Here is a 22,799-nt window from a genome sequence, read left to right as displayed (position 1 = left end):
AATAATGTGTACGTTGGCAGTATTTATTTCTGATAAAACTTCTGATGTCTACAAAAGGCTGACTTTCGACAGATAGAGAAGAAATCACTGTAAATAAAATCTGAAAATCTGATTTTTTTTCCAACAAAGTTAAGACAAGTTAATGGATCAAACATGAATCGCAAAAGTATAGCACTGCACAATAATGCAAAGTTGAATCTTGGGCAAGGGTTCCTCATGACTTTCCTTTTAAAGTGGTACCCCAAATCGACACCAGTTAAGTCTTCACGAACAAAGAGTGTTTCTCTTAACTACAAATGGCCTCCCACTTGTCTTCAGGAAGCCAAAATCTGCACCATTATTGACCTGTGAACAGAAAATATGATATACGTGTAAGCACAGATACAGATATAGCACATGATAACTCACATTATCATAAACATACATTTACATTAAAATTTTATAACATATTGGGAGGTATACATTTAAATCTAGGTCCCTCAAATTATAAGCCAGGAATAGCAGCTTTACCAAAATATTATTAGCTTTGCACAGCATAACACCAAGTTATTTCTCAAAGCTTAATAATTATGTTAATCATGTTAATAATGATCCCAATAGACCGGGATCCCAGAGGGTTTGGTTAGCTGGGAAGGTAACCAATTGCCTTGTACATCACAATGTTCACAGTGCATTCCTGTATATGAAACCAGACGACTGGCAAACCGACTGTGGTGGGTGTGGCTGGGAGAGCAATTTTAAAGTCACCTGATAGCTAACCTACATCAGTTTTCATGGTAACACATCAAAGTAAGTACAATATGTCAGGTATGGCCCCAAGAGCAACAAATGGCCATTGCCAGTAATTATTGGTGGTGGGGTACCCCTGCCAGTGATCTATATTTGACCCCTCAAGGCTGACCTAGGTCAGCTCATGAGGTAACCACTTGAAACCTACTGGAAAATGTTGGTTAGGGCTTCAGATACAACTGATGGGCATTGCCAGTAATTTTTATTGGTGGGGTACCCCTGCCAGTAGACCCCCAAAATACCCATCCCCCATTGACCTAGATGAGCTCATGATGTAACCAATTGAAAACTACTGGAAAATGGTATCACTTCATATGTAAGGGATGGGAATTTCCAGTAATTTATATGGGGGGGGGGGTAACCCTGCCAGTAGACCCCCAAAATGCCCATCCCCCATTGACCTAGATTAGCTCATGAGGTAACCAGTTGAAAAATTACTGGAAAATGATAGGTATCACTTCATATGTAAGGGATGGGCATTTCCAGTCATTTACATTGGTGGGGTAACCCTGCCAGTAGACCCCCAAAATGCCCATCCCCCATTGACCTAGATTAGCTCATGAGGTAACCAGTTGAAAACTACTGTAAAATGATTGGCAGGACTCTATATATATGTAAGGGATGGGCATTTCCAGTAATTTATATTAGTGGGGTACCCCTGCCAGTAGACCCCCAAAAGCCCCCCCCCCCTCATTGATCTAGGTCAGCTCATGATTTAACCAGTTGAAAACTACTGGAAAATTATTAACAGGATTCTATATGTAAGGGATGGGCGGACTCTGGCAGTGGTGGCCCACCAATAAAAAATACTGGAAATGCCCATCCTTACATATGAAGTGATACCTATCATTTTCCTGTAGGTTTCAACTGGTCAAATCATGAGCTCACCTAGGTCAATGAGGGGATGGGCATATTGGGGGTCTACTGGCAGGGGTACCCCACCAATAAAAATTACTGGCAATGCCCATCCCTTGTATCTGAAGTCCTAACCAACATTTTCCAGTAGGTTTCAAGTGGTTACCTCATGAGCTGACCTAGGTCAGCCGTGAGGGGTCAATTATAGATCACTGGCAGGGGTACCCCACCACCAATAATTACTGGCAATGGCCATTTGTTGCTCTTGGGGCCATACCTGACACATTGTTCTTACTTTGATGTGGTTACCATGAAAGCTGCTCTAGGTTAGCTATTAGGTGACTTTAAAATTGCTCTCCCAGCCACATCCACCACAGTCGGTTTGCCAGTCGTCAGGTTTCATATACAGGAATGCATTGTGAACATTGTGATGTACCAGGCAATTGGTTACCTTCCCAGCTAACCAAACCCTCTGGACTCCCGCTCTACAGATCAGTGAAAATTTGACCAAACTTATGAAGCTTGCACGTAAATGATAAACTAAACTGTTTTTTTTTAAAACAGGTTATGAAAAGTATCTTAAATATCATTAAACAGTTGGGTACAATAGTTAAACTCACTCTTCCATCTTTTTTCTCTATGGTACTTGTTCCTTTGCTCTTTGGACTCTTGGATAAACTCTTTTGTTCTGCGAAGGGTACCAATATATCATCTTAAAACATGTCTTTAAGCCATATATAACACAGTTCTCCTCTTCTGTTGTTGCCTCCACACTGGTGTCGTACATCACAGGAAAGCTCACCCTTGACTTAGATATTTGGCTTTTCAATTCCTGCTGGAAAAAAGAAACAGCAAAGTATTCATCATTTGAAGAAAAAAAATAAATAAAGTTGTCACCACAAAGTTATGTGAGATTTGCTTCCACTATAGTCTCAAAAAAACAATCCCAAAGTTTGAAGCAGAATGTATATAGCTGAAAATTTGAACGAGAGTGTCATCACCATTGCAACCAGAATCAAATGCCCAGAATACAGAGATAATAAAACATGGGCTAAATCTTTGTTTGTTTTTATGATCTTTAAAAATATAAAATTTTAGAAACAGAAATGCACTGAGCCAACTTATTTATAGGCCTAATCGTTATTAGTTTTTATTTTGCTTGCTCACATAACAAGCCTGTTTACACCTAGGCTAGAGGAGAATCAGTACTTTGTTACACTAAGTTTGTCTACGGTCGTTTTGATTTAGTCTTACTAGTAGTACTAAAGTATATAATGGACCGGCGAAGACTAGAGAATACCCAGAGTTTTAGCAACTGCGTTAAACTGTATCATCTGATCTATTATTTACGCCAATGAGTTTCATTCAATCTAGGATCAAAAAGAGAAAACTAATTAATCTTAACCTTTAAACTTTGCTACTAAACAGATATGCTTGAATTACAAATAAATGTCAAAAAAACATCATAATCTAAGAATCGATGCATATACATACACATAAACAGAATAATTTGAATTCGCGCAAGTGAACCCTGCACTACATTGGACAGTAAAAAAACGTGCAATTTGACCAAACTAAACATACTAAATTTTCCGTTACTTCTACATAAAATATCAATACAAATACAACAACTTACTCTTTTGGCAGTATACTAAAAGCACATGTTATAATAACTTCAGACTATCAAGCTTTCCTGAGAAAAAAACGGTTAATACTTCTTACAGTAAGCAAGTCGACCGTGAAGGAATGTCGCAATTGTTTCCTGGGCGTGACCGGAAATTAAATACTTAAAAATGATAAATGAAAAGGTTAAATAGAACTGAAGCGTGCATCCTGACTGCTCGCAACATATAATACCGTTGACTAGCCAACATAATGTGTTCAGCCGACTGTGACTGTACGTTTGAAGGTCTAGCCTTGCTTATTCAATATCACAAAGCCTACCCATTTAGATTCACATGGGAAATTACAGGAAATCTTTACCAAATGAGTGTAGACTTCAAATAAACTATTGAGCCTTATAGTTCCAGCATTTGTTTGGGAATAAATTAGAAGATTATGTGCCACTGTTCAATCTAGCCCAATACACACATAACACATTGTTAATTGGTGTTTAGAATGCACACTTTAGTGTTGAGAATGCACTGCAGTACCCAGTAGAAGCCTATAGGCTACTCACTGTCATTGCACTTGTGCATTGCGAAACGCCAACGTGACAACGGTAGCGTTACACTAACCATAATACAGTACTAGTGCCAGTGGCCTAACAATTAACTTTAATTTTACCTTCTAGTTAAAGGAATAACAGGTAGGCCGATGATGCAGTTAATACCTCCATTCTTCTAAAGACCTTATTGGGTGATTTACGGTTGAAAGTTGCTTAGAGTGATCGTATGAAACTATGCCAAGCCCAGCAAGCTGCCGTTGCCTCTCGGTTTCCAAATTGAAGTGAATCGAATTGGGTTAAAATACATTAGTCCGTCGACACCGACTAAGCTACGATTATGGCGTAAATCGGGCGTCCGTATCGTTCTTAGTCCATGGGTTAAAATACCTTAGTCCGTCGCCACCGACTAAGCATCGATTATAGTTTCCTTAGTCAGTGTAAACTAACTAAGAAGCAGCGATGAAACGACGATTTTTGCTAGTCCGGGTGCATTGACTAACGTTAAAGACTAATTTAACGTTAGTCCGTGGCAATATTGACTAGTTTATTTTTTCAGTGTAGATGCATCTGTTATGCCTACAGAAAGAAAAGTTTTTTCACAATCTGAAATTAACACTATAAGCTCATTCTAACGTTCTCGTAAGATGACCATTAAATATGAAAACCATTTTACATCATTTTTCCTTGAGGTAATAGGAAACAACTACTAACAAGCAATAAACAAAGGGAAACAGGTTGGCTAATTGACTTATTACCGAATTGGAAGCTGTTAATTGTCCTTCTTTTCCAAGAAAACGAATATATGTAGCAATCTTGATCATTCTTGGCTCGTTAACTTGAATGCGAAAGCATCTGATAAGTCCTCCCTAAATGTGCGCGCCTCGGTGCTATCGTTATATTCTAACTTCAGAAATTCAGTTTCATAATCATAATTATTATTATTATTATTATTATTATTATTATTATTATTGTTATTATTATTATTATTATTATTATTATTATTATTATTATTATTATTATTATTATTATTATTATTATTATTATTATTATTATTATTATTATTATTATCATCATCATCATAATTATAACAACAAAAATAATAATAATCTGAATTTTGCGAAATTTTCAGATTCTTTAATTTTTGAAGACTAGATACATCTCAACAAAATAGTAATTTTGAGAAGATAAACGTTTTATTTAAGTCAGTATAAGGTGTGTACCAGCGTTAATTCTCAGATTATTACCGTTTTACAGACATTGCATCTCGTCAGAAAATTATTTTCAAATGTTTGATGTGTTAAATTGTATATGTCTGTTGTTAATACAATGTACATTTGAGGCTTCCGTAAATATAGTCTCAAGAGTTTTAAAACAAAAGTGAAACTGTACAATTCTGCCGAGTGAGAGAATGGTTTACAACGTAAACCATAAATAATATTAGGCCAAGAATAGATCACCTTCCTGTCGTGTCAAAGTTCAGCGTATTATGCACGTATGAACCTAATTGTTTACTGGGCGGAAAATGAGTTTCATTACGACATCTACTGCGGACATATGTACATGAGAGAGAGAGATATAGAGATTAAATAGTACTTCTTCGGAAATCATTCTTACGATTCTAATAGTACTTTAGGAAGAGGCTTTCCTCTCCAGGAATCATTACTTAAACGTGAAGAGAAGAGTGTTGATACGGTTTTATCAAGAAGTTTACTGTAGGAGGGCGTGGAAACTTCCTTAACGTATAACATACCGTACGTATATAATGCCAGTTTCGTATGTATTTGTATAGTGTAATATACATAACTATAGTTATGTATATTACACTATACGAACTTATAAGTTCGTATGTTTGTATGTAAGTGGCTTCATGGGCGTTTTGTGAAGTATATGGGAAGTAAAACTGCAACATTAAACAATAGCACGTCCACTTCAACTGTATCGCTCTAGATCGAACCGGATATCAGCATTGCTAAAAAATGTTTTTACATGTTAAAAATTACTAACAAATAGGTCTAGAAATAGACATGTTTGTTAGTACTGACTATTCTTTTCCCAAATATAATGTGTGCGCATGCGCGAAGTGAAGGTGTTGATTGGAGGTGTTAATTTATATTAAACGGTCCAACAAAATAAAAAATAACAATTATGATTATGATTATAATGATGATGATGATGATGATGATGATGATGATGATGATGATGATGATGATAGATAGATAGATAGATAGATAGATAGATAGATAGATAGATAGATAGATAGATAGATAGATAGATAGATAGATAGATAGATAGATAGATAGATAGATAGATAGATAGATAGATAGATAGATAGATAGATAGATAGATAGATAGATAGATAGATAGATAGATAGATAGATAGATAGATAGATAGATAGATAGATAGATAGATAGATAGATAGATAGATAGATAGATAGATAGATAGATAGATAGATAGATAGATAGATAGATAGATAGATAGATAGATAGATAGATAGATAGATAGATAGATAGATAGATAGATAGATAGATAGATAGATAGATAGATAGATAGATAGATAGATAGATAGATAGATAGATAGATAGATAGATAGATAGATAGATAGATAGATAGATAGATAGATAGATAGATAGATAGATAGATAGATAGATAGATAGATAGATAGATAGATAGATAGATAGATAGATAGATAGATAGATAGATAGATAGATAGATAGATAGATAGATAGATAGATAGATAGATAGATAGATAGATAGATAGATAGATAGATAGATAGATAGATCGATAGATCGATAGATCGATAGATAGATAGATAGATAGATAGATAGATAGATAGATAGATAGATAGATAGATAGATAGATAGATAGATAGATAGATAGATAGATAGATAGATAGATAGATAGATAGATAGATAGATAGATAGATAGATAGATAGATAGATAGATAGATAGATAGATAGATAGATAGATAGATAGATAGATAGATCGATAGATCGATAGATCGATAGATAGATAGATAGATAGATAGATAGATAGATAGATAGATAGATAGATAGATAGATAGATAGATAGATAGATAGATAGATAGATAGATAGATAGATAGATAGATAGATAGATAGATAGATAGATAGATAGATAGATAGATAGATAGATAGATAGATAGATAGATAGATAGATAGATAGATAGATAGATAGATAGATAGATAGATAGATAGATAGATAGATAGATAGATAGATAGATAGATCGATCGATCGATCGATAGATCGATCGATAGATAGATAGATAGATAGATAGATAGATAGATAGATAGATAGATAGATAGATAGATAGATAGATAGATAGATAGATAGATAGATAGATAGATAGATAGATAGATAGATAGATAGATAGATAGATAGATAGATAGATAGATAGATAGATAGATAGATAGATAGATAGATAGATAGATAGATAGATAGATAGATAGATAGATAGATAGATAGATAGATAGATAGATAGATAGATAGATAGATAGATAGATAGATAGATAGATAGATAGATAGATAGATAGATAGATAGATAGATAGATAGATAGATAGATAGATAGATAGATAGATAGATAGATAGATAGATAGATAGATAGATAGATAGATAGATAGATAGATAGATAGATAGATAGATAGATAGATAGATAGATAGATAGATAGATAGATAGATAGATAGATAGATAGATAGATAGATAGATAGATAGATAGATAGATAGATAGATAGATAGATAGATAGATAGATAGATAGATAGATAGATAGATAGATAGATAGATAGATAGATAGATAGATAGATAGATAGATAGATAGATAGATAGATAGATAGATAGATAGATAGATAGATAGATAGATAGATAGATAGATAGATAGATAGATAGATAGATAGATACAGAACCATATATGACCAATTTACATCGTAAAACGACCACATAAGGGATACAATTTATGCAAACTTACATGGAGTCCGACAAGGGTTTTCAGCAAACAGTTAACTCAATACATATGCTTGCTCATTTGGGATTTTGGACTTTTGCGAATATCGTTAAATTATTTTGATGTTTAGGCCTTATCAATCATTTGTGGGAGGGGAGAGGGGGATACCCTAAAAAGGGTTCCACACCCCGAGTTTGACTAGAGTGGTACAGATAATAACTACTATATTAGAGCAGACTATAATGTTTCGGAAATTAAGGAGGCAGCAAAAGCGGACATTTGTATTATTATTTCCACTTTACGGTGACAGTAGTAGTCATATATTATTTATTAGTAACTGTCACATCACGTGACATATCATGGTATTATGATTCGTCCAGGTGTACAAGACAACAATGAAACAATACTAGTATACACTACCATTCTGTGAAACATCATTATTACAAAATAGATCAAATATGAAGTTCATTTGGATCAATGAAAAGTGACAGCGTGCCGTTTCCAAGCCTGTCTTTACACGTGTTGTAATAATTTTAATGGTAAGTGTGAAAAGTGTCTGAACAAGAAAATGTTGAGATTGGAATGGGTTCATTGGTTACCTTTTCTATATAGCCTTAATGTATTTATAAAATCTAGAGGATGTCATACTGTTGTGAATCAAAGGTCTTAGTTTGAACATACATAATAGGTTTGTAAGAAAATGTCGAACAAATTCGAACCATTGCTTTCAGTTAAAGATCACTGATTTGTTTGTTTTTACTTTAACTTTTCTTCATGAATTTTTTTAACAAGCATCATTTGAATGTTTTAAAGTGTATTCAATAAATGATACATGGAAATCAAACAGTGCTGCAAACTTTCAAATTATCAAGCGAAATCTTCTCTTCTAACTTTCTTAACATTTTAAGGTACGTGGTATACATTGTAAAAGGGAGACTGTGACTGTTGAAAGAGAAATACTAGAAGTTCGTGTTTCCATTTTCATTCGACTTCCTATATCTTGTTTTAGTTTTCTGGACACTTGAAGCTGATACGTTTAATACCATTATACATGAAGCAAACTGAAACATGTTCTGTGATGGCTAAACACCAACCGATTGACTCTAACGCTACATTTTTTACGTCCAAAATTGGTGTCATCCTGCAGCTTTCAAATTAGTTCGCCACAGTAGTAAACTCATCCAAATCATGTTTAAAGAAGTAATTGAAGAAAAACTGTATTTTGACCTACTTCTAAATTATCCTCGTATGAGATTGTTTTTAATTTTGGATTGTAATATTTCTTAATTTATTTATGAAATTTCTCAACTCAAAATTGCGAAATAGTCAAAATATGGCATGTGGTTTTTATTTTAAACAATTGGGATTATTTTGCTATCATCATATTTAGTTTGGTGTTGGAATGGATGGATGGATGGATGGATGGATGGATGGATGGATGGATGGATGGATGGATGGATGGATGGATGGATGGATGGATGGATGGATGGATGGATGGATGGATGGATGGATGGATGGATGGATGGATGGATGGATGGATGGATGGATGGATGGATGGATGGATGGATGGATGGATGGATGGATGGATGGATGGATGGATGGATGGATGGATGGATGGATGGATGGATGGATGGATGGATGGATGGATGGATGGATGGATGGATGGATGGATGGATGGATGGATGGATGGATGGATGGATGGATGGATGGATGGATGGATGGATGGATGGATGGATGGATGGATGGATGGATGGATGGATGGATGGATGGATGGATGGATGGATGGATGGATGGATGGATGGATGGATGGATGGATGGATGGATGGATGGATGGATGGATGGATGGATGGATGGATGGATGGATGGATGGATGGATGGATGGATGGATGGATGGATGCATGGATGCATGGATGGATGCATGGATGGATGCATGGAGGGATGCATGGAGGGATGCATGGAGGGATGCATAGATGCATAGATGCATGCATGCTTGGATTGATGGATATAAGCTTTAGATAAAGAAAAATATAACGCACTGAAAAATGACCAAAGTTTCCAAGTGCGGCGAAGATAGATACATAGTCAAGTAGAACCAAAGTAGTAACCTTTGCTCTAATCTAATCGTACCATTCGGGCATTTTGTTTAAAATATTTGTAATGAGTTGTTTTATGGCAATCATTGACATCCGCGTTGCATTGTCCTCGTGTTATCTAATAACAAACTGATACGAATGTGTGCGAAGTGACCCTTGCCTTTACAATCTTGTAAAATTCCGTTTGCTTATATACAGAACAATATATGATCAATTTACCTCGTAAAAACGATCACATAAGGGATACCATGCTGTATTTATGCAAACTTACATGGAGTCCGACAAGGGTTTTCAGCGCACAGTTAACTCAATACATATGCTTGCTCATTTCGGATTTTGGACTTTTGCGAATATCGTTAAATTATATTGATGTTTAGGCCTTATCAATAATTTGTGGGAGGGGATGGGGATACCTCAAAAAGGGTTCGAGACCCCGAGTTTGACTTGAGTGGTACAGATAACTTTACGTTGACAGTAGTAGTCACATATTATTTATTAGTAACTGTCACATCACGTGACATATCATGGTATTATGATTCGTCCAGGTTTGCATGACAACAATGAAACAATACTAGTATACACTACCATTCTGTGAAACAACATCATTACAAAATAGATCAAATCAAATATGAAGTTCATTTGGATCAATGAAAAGTGACAGCGTGCTTTTTCCAAGCCTGTCTTTACACGTGTTTTAATCATTTTAATGGTAAGTGTGAAAAGTGTCTGAACAAGAAAATGTTGAAATTGGATTGGGTTCATTGGTTACCTCTACTATATAGCCTTCATTTATTTATGAAATCTAGAGGATGTCATACTGTTGTGAATCAAAGGTCTTAGTTTTAGCAATATCTGATAGGTTTGGAAGAAAATGTCGAACAATGTCGAACCATTGCTTTCAGTTAAAGATCACTGATTTGTTTTGGTTTACTTTAACTTTTCTTCATGAATTTGTTTACAAGCATCATTCGAATGTTTTCAAGTGTATTCAATGAATGACACATGGAAATCAACAGTGCTGCGAACTTTGAAACTAGCAAGCGAAATCTCCTCTTCTTATTTGAAATGACTTCCTTAATATTTTAAGGCACGTGGTATAAATTGTTAAGGTACGTGGTATATATTGTAAAAGGGAGACTGTGACTGTTGAAAGAGAAATACTAGCAGTTCGTGTTTCCATTTTCATTTGACTTCCTATATCTTGTGTTAGTTTTCTGGACATTTGAAGCTGATACGTTTAATACCATTATACATGAAGCAAACTGAAACATGTTCTGTCATGGCTAAACACCAACTAATTGACTCTTACGCACATTGTTTACGTCCAAAATTGGTGTCATCCCGCAGCTTTTAAATTAGTTCGCCACAGTTGTAAACTTATTCAAATCATGTTTAAAGAAGTAATTAAAGCAAAACTGTATTTTGACCTACTTCTAATTTATCGTCATATGAGATTTTTTTAAATTTTGGATTGTAATATTTCATAATTTATTTATGAAATTTCTCAACTCAAAATTGCAAAATAGTCAAAATATGGCATATGGTTTTTATTTTCAACAATTGGGATCACTTTGCTATCATCATTTTAAGTTTGGTGTTAGAATGAATAAGCTTTACATTTAGTAAATATAACGCACTGAAACTGACTTAATAGGAAACTTTAGAGGAACACTTATTTAATGTAAACTGAATAAAATATATTAACATCCTCGTGAAATTGTCATTGTCGAAGCCCCCTTACCATTTCAAATTGTGATAATTACCTTCAATAAAACATCATTAACTATATTATCGCCACACCTATTACAGTTGTGTCGGAACCTCTTACTCCCCCCCCCCCACCCACCAATACCACCATCACCTCTGTTACCTCACCCTTGGTGTCAACACTTTTTCCGCTCTACACGAATTTATAACCTGGAATGCCTGAAACATTTTGATGTGACCCTTTTAACAATTAACAAGTTAATGCATAAACGGGATTGTGATTTTTACATAATTTATCATTTATGTTTACAAAACCGGATAGTGTTTAAACATGCAATACAAAGTACATTGGTAGTGTATTACTGCACATTACACACGCAAAGAACACAGTGAGCACTGTACATCTTAATGCTTTGTACCACAGTAAAATCTGGATCGTGCTGTGTAAATCGGGTGACTGCTGTATAGATGACTCTATCATTCAATTTGAAGGACTATTTGTAACGACCTGTCGTTGTCAACTAAGGGATAAATTTTTACCCAGTCTATTGTAAGTTATAAATTCAATATATTCTCTCTTTCTATCTTATTATTATTATTATCATATTATTATTATTATTATTATTATTATTATTATTATTATTATTATTATTATTATTATTATTATTATTATTATTATTATTATTATTATTATTATTATTATTATTATTATTATTATTATTATTATTATTATTATTATTATTATTATTATTATTATTATTATTATTATTATTATTATTATTATTTTTATTATTATTATTATTATTATTATCATTATCATTATCATTATCATTATTATTATCATTATTATTATTATTATTATTATTATTATTATTATTATTATTATTATTATTATTATTATTATTATTATTATTATTATTATTATTATTATTATTATTATTATTATTATTATTATTATTATTATTATCATTATCATTATCATTATTATTATCATTATTATTATTATTATTATTATTATTATTATTATTATTATTATTATTATTATTATTATTATTATTATTATTATTATTATTATTATTATTATTATTATTATTATTATTATTATTATTATTATTATTATTATTATTATTATTATTATTATTATTATTATTATTATTATTATTATTATTATTATTATTATTATTATTAAGATTGCATCTAAAAGTATCGCTTTTCGCATAAAGCAAAATCTTGCGGACTTGATAAGCCCCGAGCAGACCGGTTTTCTCAAAGGACGGTATATAGGGGAAAACATTAGAACTGTTTTAGACCTTATTTCCTATTGTAATGAAAGGAATGTCCCTGGGGTTTTGCTCGTTTTGGACTTTGAGAAGGCCTTCGACAAATTAGACTGGGGCTTTGTTCAGGATACGCTTGCTTTTTTTAATTTCGGTCCCGATCTGAAGCAATGGATCTCCACTTTTTACAGAAACGTTAGTACGTGTATAACTAATAATGGCTTTATATCTGAATATTTTGTGTATAACTAATAATGGCTTTATATCTGAATATTTTAATATTTCTCGTGGGGTGAGGCAAGGGTGCCCACTTAGCCCTTATTTATTTATCATTTGTAGTGAAATTTTCACCAGTATGGTAAAATTAAATAGGGCCATCAACGGTATTAGAGTCGGTACTAGCGAATTCAAAATTTCCCAATATGCTGATGATAGTGTTATAATAACTGATGGTAGCAGAGACACTTTTAATGAAGTCATCACAGTATTATCAACTTTTTCTAAGTGCTCAGGATTGCAGGTTAATATGAGTAAGTCATACTTTTTTCTAATGGGGTCCCTAGTCCCCAATTACCCGGGTTATTTCAATGAATTTAATTTCCGTATTATACATGGTCCGGTCAACTATCTTGGTATTAATTTCACGCATCACGCGGAAGACTTCTTCAAGTTAAATTACTTGCCAAAGCTATCTCGTATAAAGAATCTTATTCACCAATGGTCGAAGCGAGATTTAACTCCTATAGGCAAAATTATTATTATTAAAACTTTCGCAGTGTCCCAATTGGTGTATATCCTTACAGTGTTGCCGTCTCCTCCTGTGAATTTTCTTCAAGAGATAAATAGGTTGTTTCATAAATTTATCTGGGATGATAAGCCAGACAAAATACGGAGAAGCGTTCTTTTAAATAATAAACAAGATGGTGGGCTACGTATGATTGACGTCGCCTTGTTTGCAACAAGTTTAAAAACATCTTGGGTTAAAATGTATCTAGATGCTAATCATAGACCGTGGAAGGATCTGTTTGATTACTGCTTGAAGGCCCATGGCTGTAGGTTCTTGTTTAATTGTAATTTTCAGAACACAGATGTTAATGATATTTCAAATGTATTTGTAAAAGAGGTCTGTCAAGCTTGGGCTCATTACAATTACAATATTCCTGTAGGTAATTATGGCAATCAAATAATCCTAAATAATTCTTTTATCAAGATTGATAAACAGATCATTTACAATGAAAGACTTTCTAGAGCCGGTGCGTACTATGTTAGTAATTTTTTTAATGAGGATGGTACCATACTACAGTATAGGGACTTCATGGAAAAGCACGACATTGAACATTTTTCCTATCTTAATTACTTTAGTATTGTTTCGGCAATCCCGAGGTATTGGAGAAATAATTTGGGTGATGATGCTAATTTAAATATTAATGGTCAACGTATGACAAAGTTCATATTCGCACCGAAAAGCAATAGATGTGTATACGAGAACTTAGTTAAAGATAAGGTTACTACCCCTAGGGCAAAACTAAAATGGGAAGAAAAATATCGCACAGAAAATGGTGGAAATGTAGTTTTGAGCTTTCTCCCTATATTATATCTTTCGGATGTATCAATGATGAATTAAACCCGATAAATTTCTTAATTTTCAATGCCAAATATTATATTTTCTCTTGTAAGGTACAGAACAAGATTCCGACAGCTGAGGAATTTTCAGTGAAATTTCGATTTCAATTATCAGTTGAAAAGTTTCTTCTGCAAAAAGAGAAAAAGGAGCATAAATTGATTAAGTTCGATAATTGTTTTGAAAATGTTTAGGAGCATGTATTGTATTGGAGTATTATAATTTGATACAAAGGTGCTGCGACACCGTGCTGTTTTATATTGTGTTGAGAAGAGAAATAAAATACGGATGGAAAAAAATTATTATTATTATTATTATTATTATTATTATTATTATTATTATTATTATTATTATTATTATTATTATTATTATTATTATTATTATTATTATTATTATTATTATTATTATTATTTATTATTATTATTATTATTATTATTATTATTATTATTATTATTATTATTATTATTATTATTATTATTATTAAGCTTGAAAGTGTAAGAAGTGGTTTCTTACAGCATGCATTAAGAAAAAGAAAGAACTCTTCTGTAGTCTTGGTATTTTTCGTTCAATTTGCCATTTTTCAGTTCAGTTAAGTCTTTGAACGGTTAACAGAGGACTGGCTGCATGTTTGACTGTTTTACTCATTTTGGCACAGAATATACAAGAAACTAGTATTGAATAACTACCGACGTAACGGGTAATAATTCAGATTTAAGCCATTAGAAATTGCTATGAATTGTACGCTATTGTTCTTTCAACATTTCAGTTTAATTTTCAGGGAGCTCCGCCAAGTATACAGAATGGCCGAAATGATTAGTAAGGTATCATCTGTCATAACTTTGTGTGAACAGATTCAATCATTGATATCTCACGTCCGGCAGACATTGTACAACAATCAGGGACAAGAATGTGAGACTTTGTGCCAGGAATTACGTATTATGGAACAAATTCACATCGATTTGAGGAACAGAATTAATAGCAACACCGACTCAAGGAATTCTGAACGAGGTAATGTATGGATTATAACATAAATTATTTTCCCTAAGGGGATTCCATGATTGGCCTTCCTCTTCCCACAGTCTTTGTTCTTCATTAAAGATCGCGCCTGCCCCCCCCCCCCCGCCTTTCCCTTCTTTCTAAATGTTATGCGTATAAGCGTTATCCTGCGAAAGTCCAGTGACGTTGTGAAATGTTTTACGTTCTATGTGGAATACCCTTTATTTTTTTGTCATTATATTTAATTTATTTATCTTCAATAATTATTTATAAAGGATTGTTAGGTGCCATACAGTATACACAAACAATATTGCAGAAGTTATTGACAGCTGTCAGTGGACCCCGCTTGAAAAAATACCAGGTTATAAGAAGATGTAAATTAAGAAAGACCATTGACGAAAAGACAAAGTCCCTGCATCAAGCGAGAGAGATGGTGACACATGCATTAGAGGTAGGTCACATAGCCTTAATCTATACTAGTTTATTCAGCTTTATACGCAAGGATCATTCGTAGACATTCTTATATTTATATAAATATACCAATTTTACTTAATACCGACGTTAGGGGTGGACCTAGGAAAAAAAACAGTTATGATGCTGAGTAATGAAACGGACTGCTATGTAGGGAGGTCTGAGGGTCCTCCTCCCTCCCCCTCCCCCGAAAAAAAAAACATATTTAAAACATTTTAGACGCAAAGTGCTGTATTCTGTGGCATATTTACGTTATAATTTGTCTAGTACACGCAAGGTTGTGCTAATTACTATACTTTTGAACACAGAGGCGTTTATATCACATTCGGCTTTCAATCAATAGGAAGCACAAACTTGACTTTTTGTAAGAACACACATCTATTCATTGAAGCAGGCAACAAAAATAAGGAAACATGAACCTCGCTTTCTTATTTTTCAGTGTTCCCGGTATAGGCCATCGAATCAATCTTCTAGCGATGCGGCAGGTAACACGGTTAACAACATAACGTTTAGATTTGAATACACAGTGACCGATGGCAGTGGTAGAGAAACAGATGAATCAGAAGGTAGTGGTAGTGAAACAGATGAGTCAGAAGGTAGTGGTAGTGAAACAGATGAGTCAGAAGGTAGTGGTAGTGAAACAGATGAGTCAGAAGGTAGTGGTAGTGAAACAGATGAGTCAGAAGGTATATATAGCATTTATCTCTACTCTCTTATTTCTCCCTGCATTCCTACTTTCATGAGTCCCTGTTTTATTGCTTTTCTGTCCCCCAACGTGTCTCCCGGCCTCCCTGCTTAATACCTCCGTGACTCACTTCCTCTCTGCTTCCTTTTCTCCCTTGCATTACTGCCTTTCTGACATGCTGACTCCCTACTCGCTGCCTTTCTAAAGCCCGTCAACCCCTCCTACTTTGTGGTTCCTGTTTACCTGTTGCCATACTTTTCTGTCTATCTGTTCCCAGACTCGCGGCCTCCTTGCCTAGAAGCTCCCTGTTTCCTTTCTTACCTGCCTCCGTGCCACTGTTTCCTTGTCTCCATGCCTCTCTGTCCCCTTTCCTCCATGCCATGCCGTGCCTAAATACCTCGGTGACTCACTTTCTCACTGCCTCGATCCTTTCCTTCCTGTCTCTGTGCCTCAATGCATCTCTGCATGCGTTCCTTTGCTGCATCCGTGCCTCCCTCATTGCCTCACTCTCTCCTTGCTCCCCTAGTCCATGCATCCCCGCTGCTCACTGACTCCCTTGTCATCCCTGCTTTCTCCCTTACTCTCCTTTACTTCTGTGCCCTACTTAATCCCCTCCTGCACCTTTGTTCCTGTTTACCTGCGTCCATGCTTTTCTGTTTCATGACTCCCGGCCACCCTGCCTAAATGCCTGCGTACCTCCCTGCATCCCTATCTCTCTATTTCATTGCTCTGTCTCTGTTACTCCCTACCTACCTGCCTCTTTGCGTCCCTGTCACAGTGTCTCCCTACCTCTTTGCCTCCTTTTCTCCCTGGCTCCGTGCCGCCTGCCTCCCTGACATCCTGCTCTCTCCCTTTCTCTCCCTTACTTATGTGCCCTCCTAACTCCCCTTCACTCCTCCTGCCCCGTGGTTCCTGTTAAACTGTTCCATACTGTTGTGTCTATATGTTCCCAGACTCACGGCCTCCCTGCCTAAATGCCTCCGTTATTCCCTTATTCCGGCCCCCTGTCTCATTTCCTCCCTGCCTCCGTGACCCTGTTTCCTTGTCACCATGCCTCCTTGCCTCTCTGTCTCCTTTCCTCTGTGCATCTATGGCTCCTTGTCTCCCTATCGCCCTGTCTCCTTGCCTCCCAGCTCCATACATTCCTGCTGCTCCCTGACTCTGCTCTCTCTCTCTTCCCATACTCGTCCTTACTTCTGTGCCTTCCTTAATCCCCCCTACCCTCCCCTGCCCCGTGGTTCCTAGATGTCCTGTTCCAGCTTCGATGCCTTCCTATTCCCTACCCCATTTGTTATACTAAAATCTGCTCAAATGTATATCTTATTGACAGGTCACGAAACAACTGACAATGAAATCAACAAAAGGGAAGAAGAAACCAACGAACCGCCAACATTCCAAGAAATATCAGGCATAATCCAACCTCACGACGTCATCACGTTCAAAAATCAGATTTTTATATTGATGGATGGAGGAATCTACGCATATAACATGGCAGGAAACACGATAAAGCATTGGGGAGAAAATGGTTTTAAACCATTTGCCGCAACTTTCCTGGGAAATACTTTATTTGTTACAGACAAGAAGAGTAAATGTGTCATAAAATTTGATGAATCCTTGAATGTGAAGCAAAGGTTTGGTAGAGATAACATGGAAGAACCTGCAGGTATTACGTCATGTGAGAGGGGAAAGTGTATTTTCGTATTGACAGGTAAGAAAAGAGAGTCGGCTGTAGTGGCTAAATATACTTCCGATGGTGAGTACATAAGATGTTATTGTAGCGATAGTCTGGAAGATCCTTGGTACATCAAAAAAAGTAGCTCAAATGAGTTTTTCATTTCTGACTTCGCAAGAATGGCCGTTGATGTTTATTCATATGACTTTAGTAACCGACTTTACACTGTAAACACATATAAACATTGCAGAGGAATGGATATAGATGACGAAGGACACATATATGTTGCAACGAGAAGTCCCGGATATAAAGCACGATACGAGTGTATCGTGCGCTACATTGAACCCAGGCAGAATAAGTGTGTAATGTTAGAGGAAAGTCCAAAACCGTGGTTTTGGCAAAACCAGAACAAAAGTTTAGACTTTGTTCGTGGGCTGCACTATTACCGTTGTCAAGATAAGAAATTTTTGATGGTTGTTGATGCTGGTAACAAACGCCTTAAAGTGATTCCATTGTGAAGCAAACGGATAGGCTACTATGCCCAAGCTTCTCAATTTCTTTTTCACAGTCCTGTTACATTCGAAAAAGTGTAAGTGTATGAGCGTATACTTTCAACAGATAACAGTTACTTTGCTTTTTGCTTCTTCGGTTTGCAGTATGTGTTTAGTATAGTTTTCTTTTGGGCCGATGGGAGGGGGGAATGGGGAGGCGGGTTAACTATAGTTGTTGTTGTTGATTTTGTCACGTTTGGTATTATGTGCGTGTTTTTGCTGAAGGTCCAGGTACCTTTTTCTTTATTACGGTCAGTGTAATGACATCTCTTCTAACGCAAATATGATATACACTAAAACACTGAGTGTGTTACCGTGATATCACAGTAAACGGTTAGATCCGAGCCATTAACACTTTACCTCCTAAGACTTGTCTTTCATCAAATTAAAAGGGATTAAGAGCCTTAACAACATGCAGTAGTCTCTTATTTGTTATTCCTTGCCGAAAACAGAAGGAATCTATGAGATGGTGATGGCGTTTAATGGGCGTGCGAGGGCGGGTTCTTGTGCACGCACCCTTACAGGGTCCTGTAGAGTGTATACGTGTGTTTGGCGCTTTTTCGTAAACGCTCTAACTAAGCGCCGGTTTGTGGCTGTCGTTGGTATTGATCAAAGGTCAGCATGGGTCGAAGTCTGCAAACTTTGTTTACACAATATCTCAAGAAGTAAAAGTTGCCGAGAGATCAACTTGGTGTGCAGCTTGCCGTTGGTGAGTAGACGGTCTGTAGTATTTTTTATGAATGTCAAAGGTCATTTGAGGTCAACAGAGGGGGAAAAGTGTGAAAATCATGTAAACATGATATTTCAAGGAAGGTCGCCTATTTAGTTCCTGTATTTGGCATGTGGATTTCCTGTAATTATTTCAGCGAACCTAATTGTTTGTGGTGGAGGTTAAAGGTCATTTGGTGTCAGCAGAGGGCAAAATGTAAATATACAATAAGAGCTATATCTCCAGAAGATGAAAGGCCTTCATATATGCATGGTATGTTAGCCTTGTGCATTGTATACTTTGTACACAATTTGATAGGTCAGAGTTCATTTAAGGTCCCCAGGTACTGAAACTTGAACTCTATGTAAATATTTCCAGATATAAAACTGCAGTAGCTGGTATACATAGCTTCTCTATAAAGAGTACAAGAAGCCTATTATTTTTGATGGAGGGGTAGCCTACAGGTCATATGGGTTCAGCAGAGGTTACATTTTGAAAATTTAAACATGACATCATAAGATCAGTTGTCATATTGGCAAATAACTTTCATATTATGAGTACAAGAGGAGGTAATTCTTTTTGAAAGTCAAAGGTCATCTGAGGTCATCAGAGAATAAGTGCTAAAATCCTTAAAAGCACTGCAGCTGGATAATTTTGTTTTCAAGTTGAGACATATATATTTTTTTCAAGTCAGTGATTGGTAAAGGGTAGCAGAATTAAATCCCTAAAACCTTTCTTCTTAGTTAGGGAGTGGCCAGGTAGAAGCTTTTGGTTTCAGCATGACATTTTGTGCAAGGACATGGTGTACGTGGAAGCACATAATTGGTCAGATCTATATATAAATGATTATACAATAAATGTGGTTAAGTGGTGGCGGTATACAAGATTAACACATAAGGAATGTGAATGCTTAATACTTAACTACAATTTGAAACAGAGGTACCCAGCTATTAATTTAATCTAAGAAATACGCATCTAACCTCTCCCCCCCCCCCCTCCTTTATTGATATTATTGTTGAAATTCAAAATGATTTGCATTTTTAAGAACCTAATTAGTTATTCCTGAAAGCTTATACCACGTCAGGGTAATATTTCATTGCTCTCACTATCTTAGTATACATTCATGCTCTCACCATACTTAATTATTACAGGTTTAATGTGCTGTGTATGATGTTATTTGTATCTAAGTTTAATCAGAAATCTTGCACGATATCTGAAAACTGCTCTGAGTTCTCAACTGTAAAACAAATCTCAGGGATTTACTTTGACACAAAACACCTGACCTTAACCTATTACAGTTGCCCTTATTAGTGCTTGTTATTTCAATAAGTACATTTAGTGACATATAATGTCCTAATATTTGCCCAAATATGATGCTGATGGAAGGTCATTTGAATTCAACAGAGGTCAAAGTCTAGAAACTTTGTAATTAGCTTGCAAACTCAGTAATTTATATGGTGAATGCTTTTTCTACGTCACTAACTGTCATAGGATTTTACCTTTACTCTTTTATATTGCCTAGAGGGTTTACCACATCCACTAATGACTGTTATCTGTCATCAACATTCAGAAGGGTAATACCTTTGCAATATTAATGATCAAGTTATCTGGTATGATGTTCTGGTAGCCTTCTTGAATTCAAGACATATTTTCCTCTATCAATCAAGTGATATCGAATAAAGTATAAACCTCTAAGGCAAGGAATCACTAAGCAAGATGGCTTTATGGTTTTATTAAAAGCTAGTGTCTGAGAAGACCAAGGATCAAAACGTCAAGTTTTCAAACTTTAAAATTTTACCTACTCAAGCTTTCTACAGTAAATAAACAGTTTGCTATCATTATTTTTTCTCTCTGATATTTTATGTTATAAATGTCAGTTCTACACATTTTTCTAAGTAATAACAATATGCTTTATGAGATTTGATATGTAATACAGCTGAATAAGATTTTCCCAAAAAGATTTTTTTTTGGTCGTTTTTGTCGAGTCCAGTTGTCATTCGAGTGATTTTCCTACGATCAGTTCGTCGGCCTAATATGTACAGCAGACGAAAATCCCCTCCTGGAGGATCGAAGACACAATTATGGAGTGATCCTGTAAAATGTAAAAAAAAACTTCGGGTTTTAGGACAAACATACCCAACCCTTGTCCCTTATTGGTCACGAATAGAACAGTAGTATTACTAATCTGGGTCTGATCCATCGATTGAGAAACACAATTGTAGTATTGATGCAAACATGCTCGGATCAGATTCCTAAGTTGAGAGTACTAGAGTAATATAATAGTAAAACAAATTAAGGTCTGATCCTGAAGTGGTCAAGGAAACTGTTTTGTAAAAGCGTTTCACATTCGACATGATTGTGATTTCCCTCACCACCCCCATCCCCCTTACCCCGCACGATTTTCTATATGATATAATGAGTTCATCTTTGTAATATTGTGAAATGTTGCAATTTTGCAGAAATTTGTCTCCAATTTTGGTAGAAGAACACAATAACGTAATGATGTAAACCATTTCATATATATTTTCGAAATTGTTGATGAAGCAATCTGTCTTATAATGATATTTCCATGTAAAATTGTGTTCCCTCTAGTCCAATGACGACGATGGTGATGACACAATCGATAGCGATGAACCGGTCTATTCATGTGTGAGCAACGACACGTCAGAAAATATACATATTGATAACCCTATGGGATCAAGATTGTCTGAATATTTGACAATACTCTAGTTATTGCAGCATTACACCCGTCAAACCTCTCGACCAATGGCGAGGTGTCAGATAATAATTGGAATTTAAGATGTAAATTTAACGAAATACATTATTAGTATTTGCTAAGTATTTGAGCTGTGTTAAATACATAGATTGATTAGTGATATTTTATCTCATCAGGTTCATTTGTCTCGGGCTGATATCGCTTTAGTTAACCAAACGTTTTCTCTTTATGTCACTAAGAATATTTAAACTTAGTGTAGGCTGTATTTTTGACAAGGACTTCAAAGCCAGTAGAGTACAAAATATTTCAAAGGTGGGGATATTCAACATTTTCGCCACTGATTAGATAGGGGCTGAACTTTTATGGAAGGACAAAGGCGAAGGAAGGATTTTATAATGGATCTGGTGCTGCCTTTGGGTCTTTAAAGCCGATTCATATAAAAGGGATCTACGGATCCTCCCCTATGAGAAAACGATTTGACGTCTACAGGTGCATTCTGAGGCGAATTAAGATCATAATTTAGGTCCATAT

General features: G+C 35.2%; 1 protein-coding gene and 1 long non-coding RNA gene across 2 annotated transcripts; one reads left to right on the top strand and one right to left on the bottom strand.

Moving 5' to 3' along the window:
• Positions 1-2: 2 nt before the first annotated feature.
• LOC139982875 (uncharacterized) lies at positions 3-3,873 on the bottom strand. Its single transcript, XR_011798405.1, has 3 exons — positions 3,281-3,873; positions 2,265-2,479; positions 3-345 (listed from the first exon to the last, which is right to left on the bottom strand). It is a non-coding gene; the product is annotated as an uncharacterized lncRNA (long non-coding RNA).
• A 1,673-nt stretch (positions 3,874-5,546) lies between these two features.
• On the top strand, positions 5,547-21,509 carry LOC139982624 (uncharacterized). The gene is made up of 6 exons (XM_071995599.1): positions 5,547-5,562; positions 11,995-12,120; positions 15,235-15,476; positions 15,740-15,915; positions 16,375-16,621; positions 17,951-21,509. The coding sequence occupies exons 3-6, from the start codon at positions 15,269-15,271 to the stop codon at positions 18,808-18,810; spliced, it is 1,491 nt and encodes a 496-aa protein (XP_071851700.1). The 5' UTR covers positions 5,547-5,562; positions 11,995-12,120; positions 15,235-15,268; the 3' UTR covers positions 18,811-21,509.
• The last annotated feature ends 1,290 nt before the right edge of the window (positions 21,510-22,799 follow it).

The sequence above is a fragment of the Apostichopus japonicus genome, chromosome 16, assembly GCF_037975245.1.
Source record: "Apostichopus japonicus isolate 1M-3 chromosome 16, ASM3797524v1, whole genome shotgun sequence".
NCBI lineage: Eukaryota > Metazoa > Echinodermata > Holothuroidea > Aspidochirotida > Stichopodidae > Apostichopus > Apostichopus japonicus.
The sequence above is the reverse complement of the archived record's forward strand: the minus strand, read 5'-3'. Positions and strand labels throughout refer to the sequence as shown.

Excerpts from the sequence above, each read along its gene's own strand:
- LOC139982624 (XM_071995599.1), top strand. The coding sequence starts at position 15,269 with ATGGCCGAAATGATTAGTAAGGTATCATCTGTCATAACTTTGTGTGAA. Across the intron at positions 15,477-15,739 it reads CTCAAGGAATTCTGAACGAG|GATTGTTAGGTGCCATACAG; the intron begins GTAATGTATGGA and ends TTATTTATAAAG. Across the intron at positions 15,916-16,374 it reads TGGTGACACATGCATTAGAG|TGTTCCCGGTATAGGCCATC; the intron begins GTAGGTCACATA and ends CTTATTTTTCAG.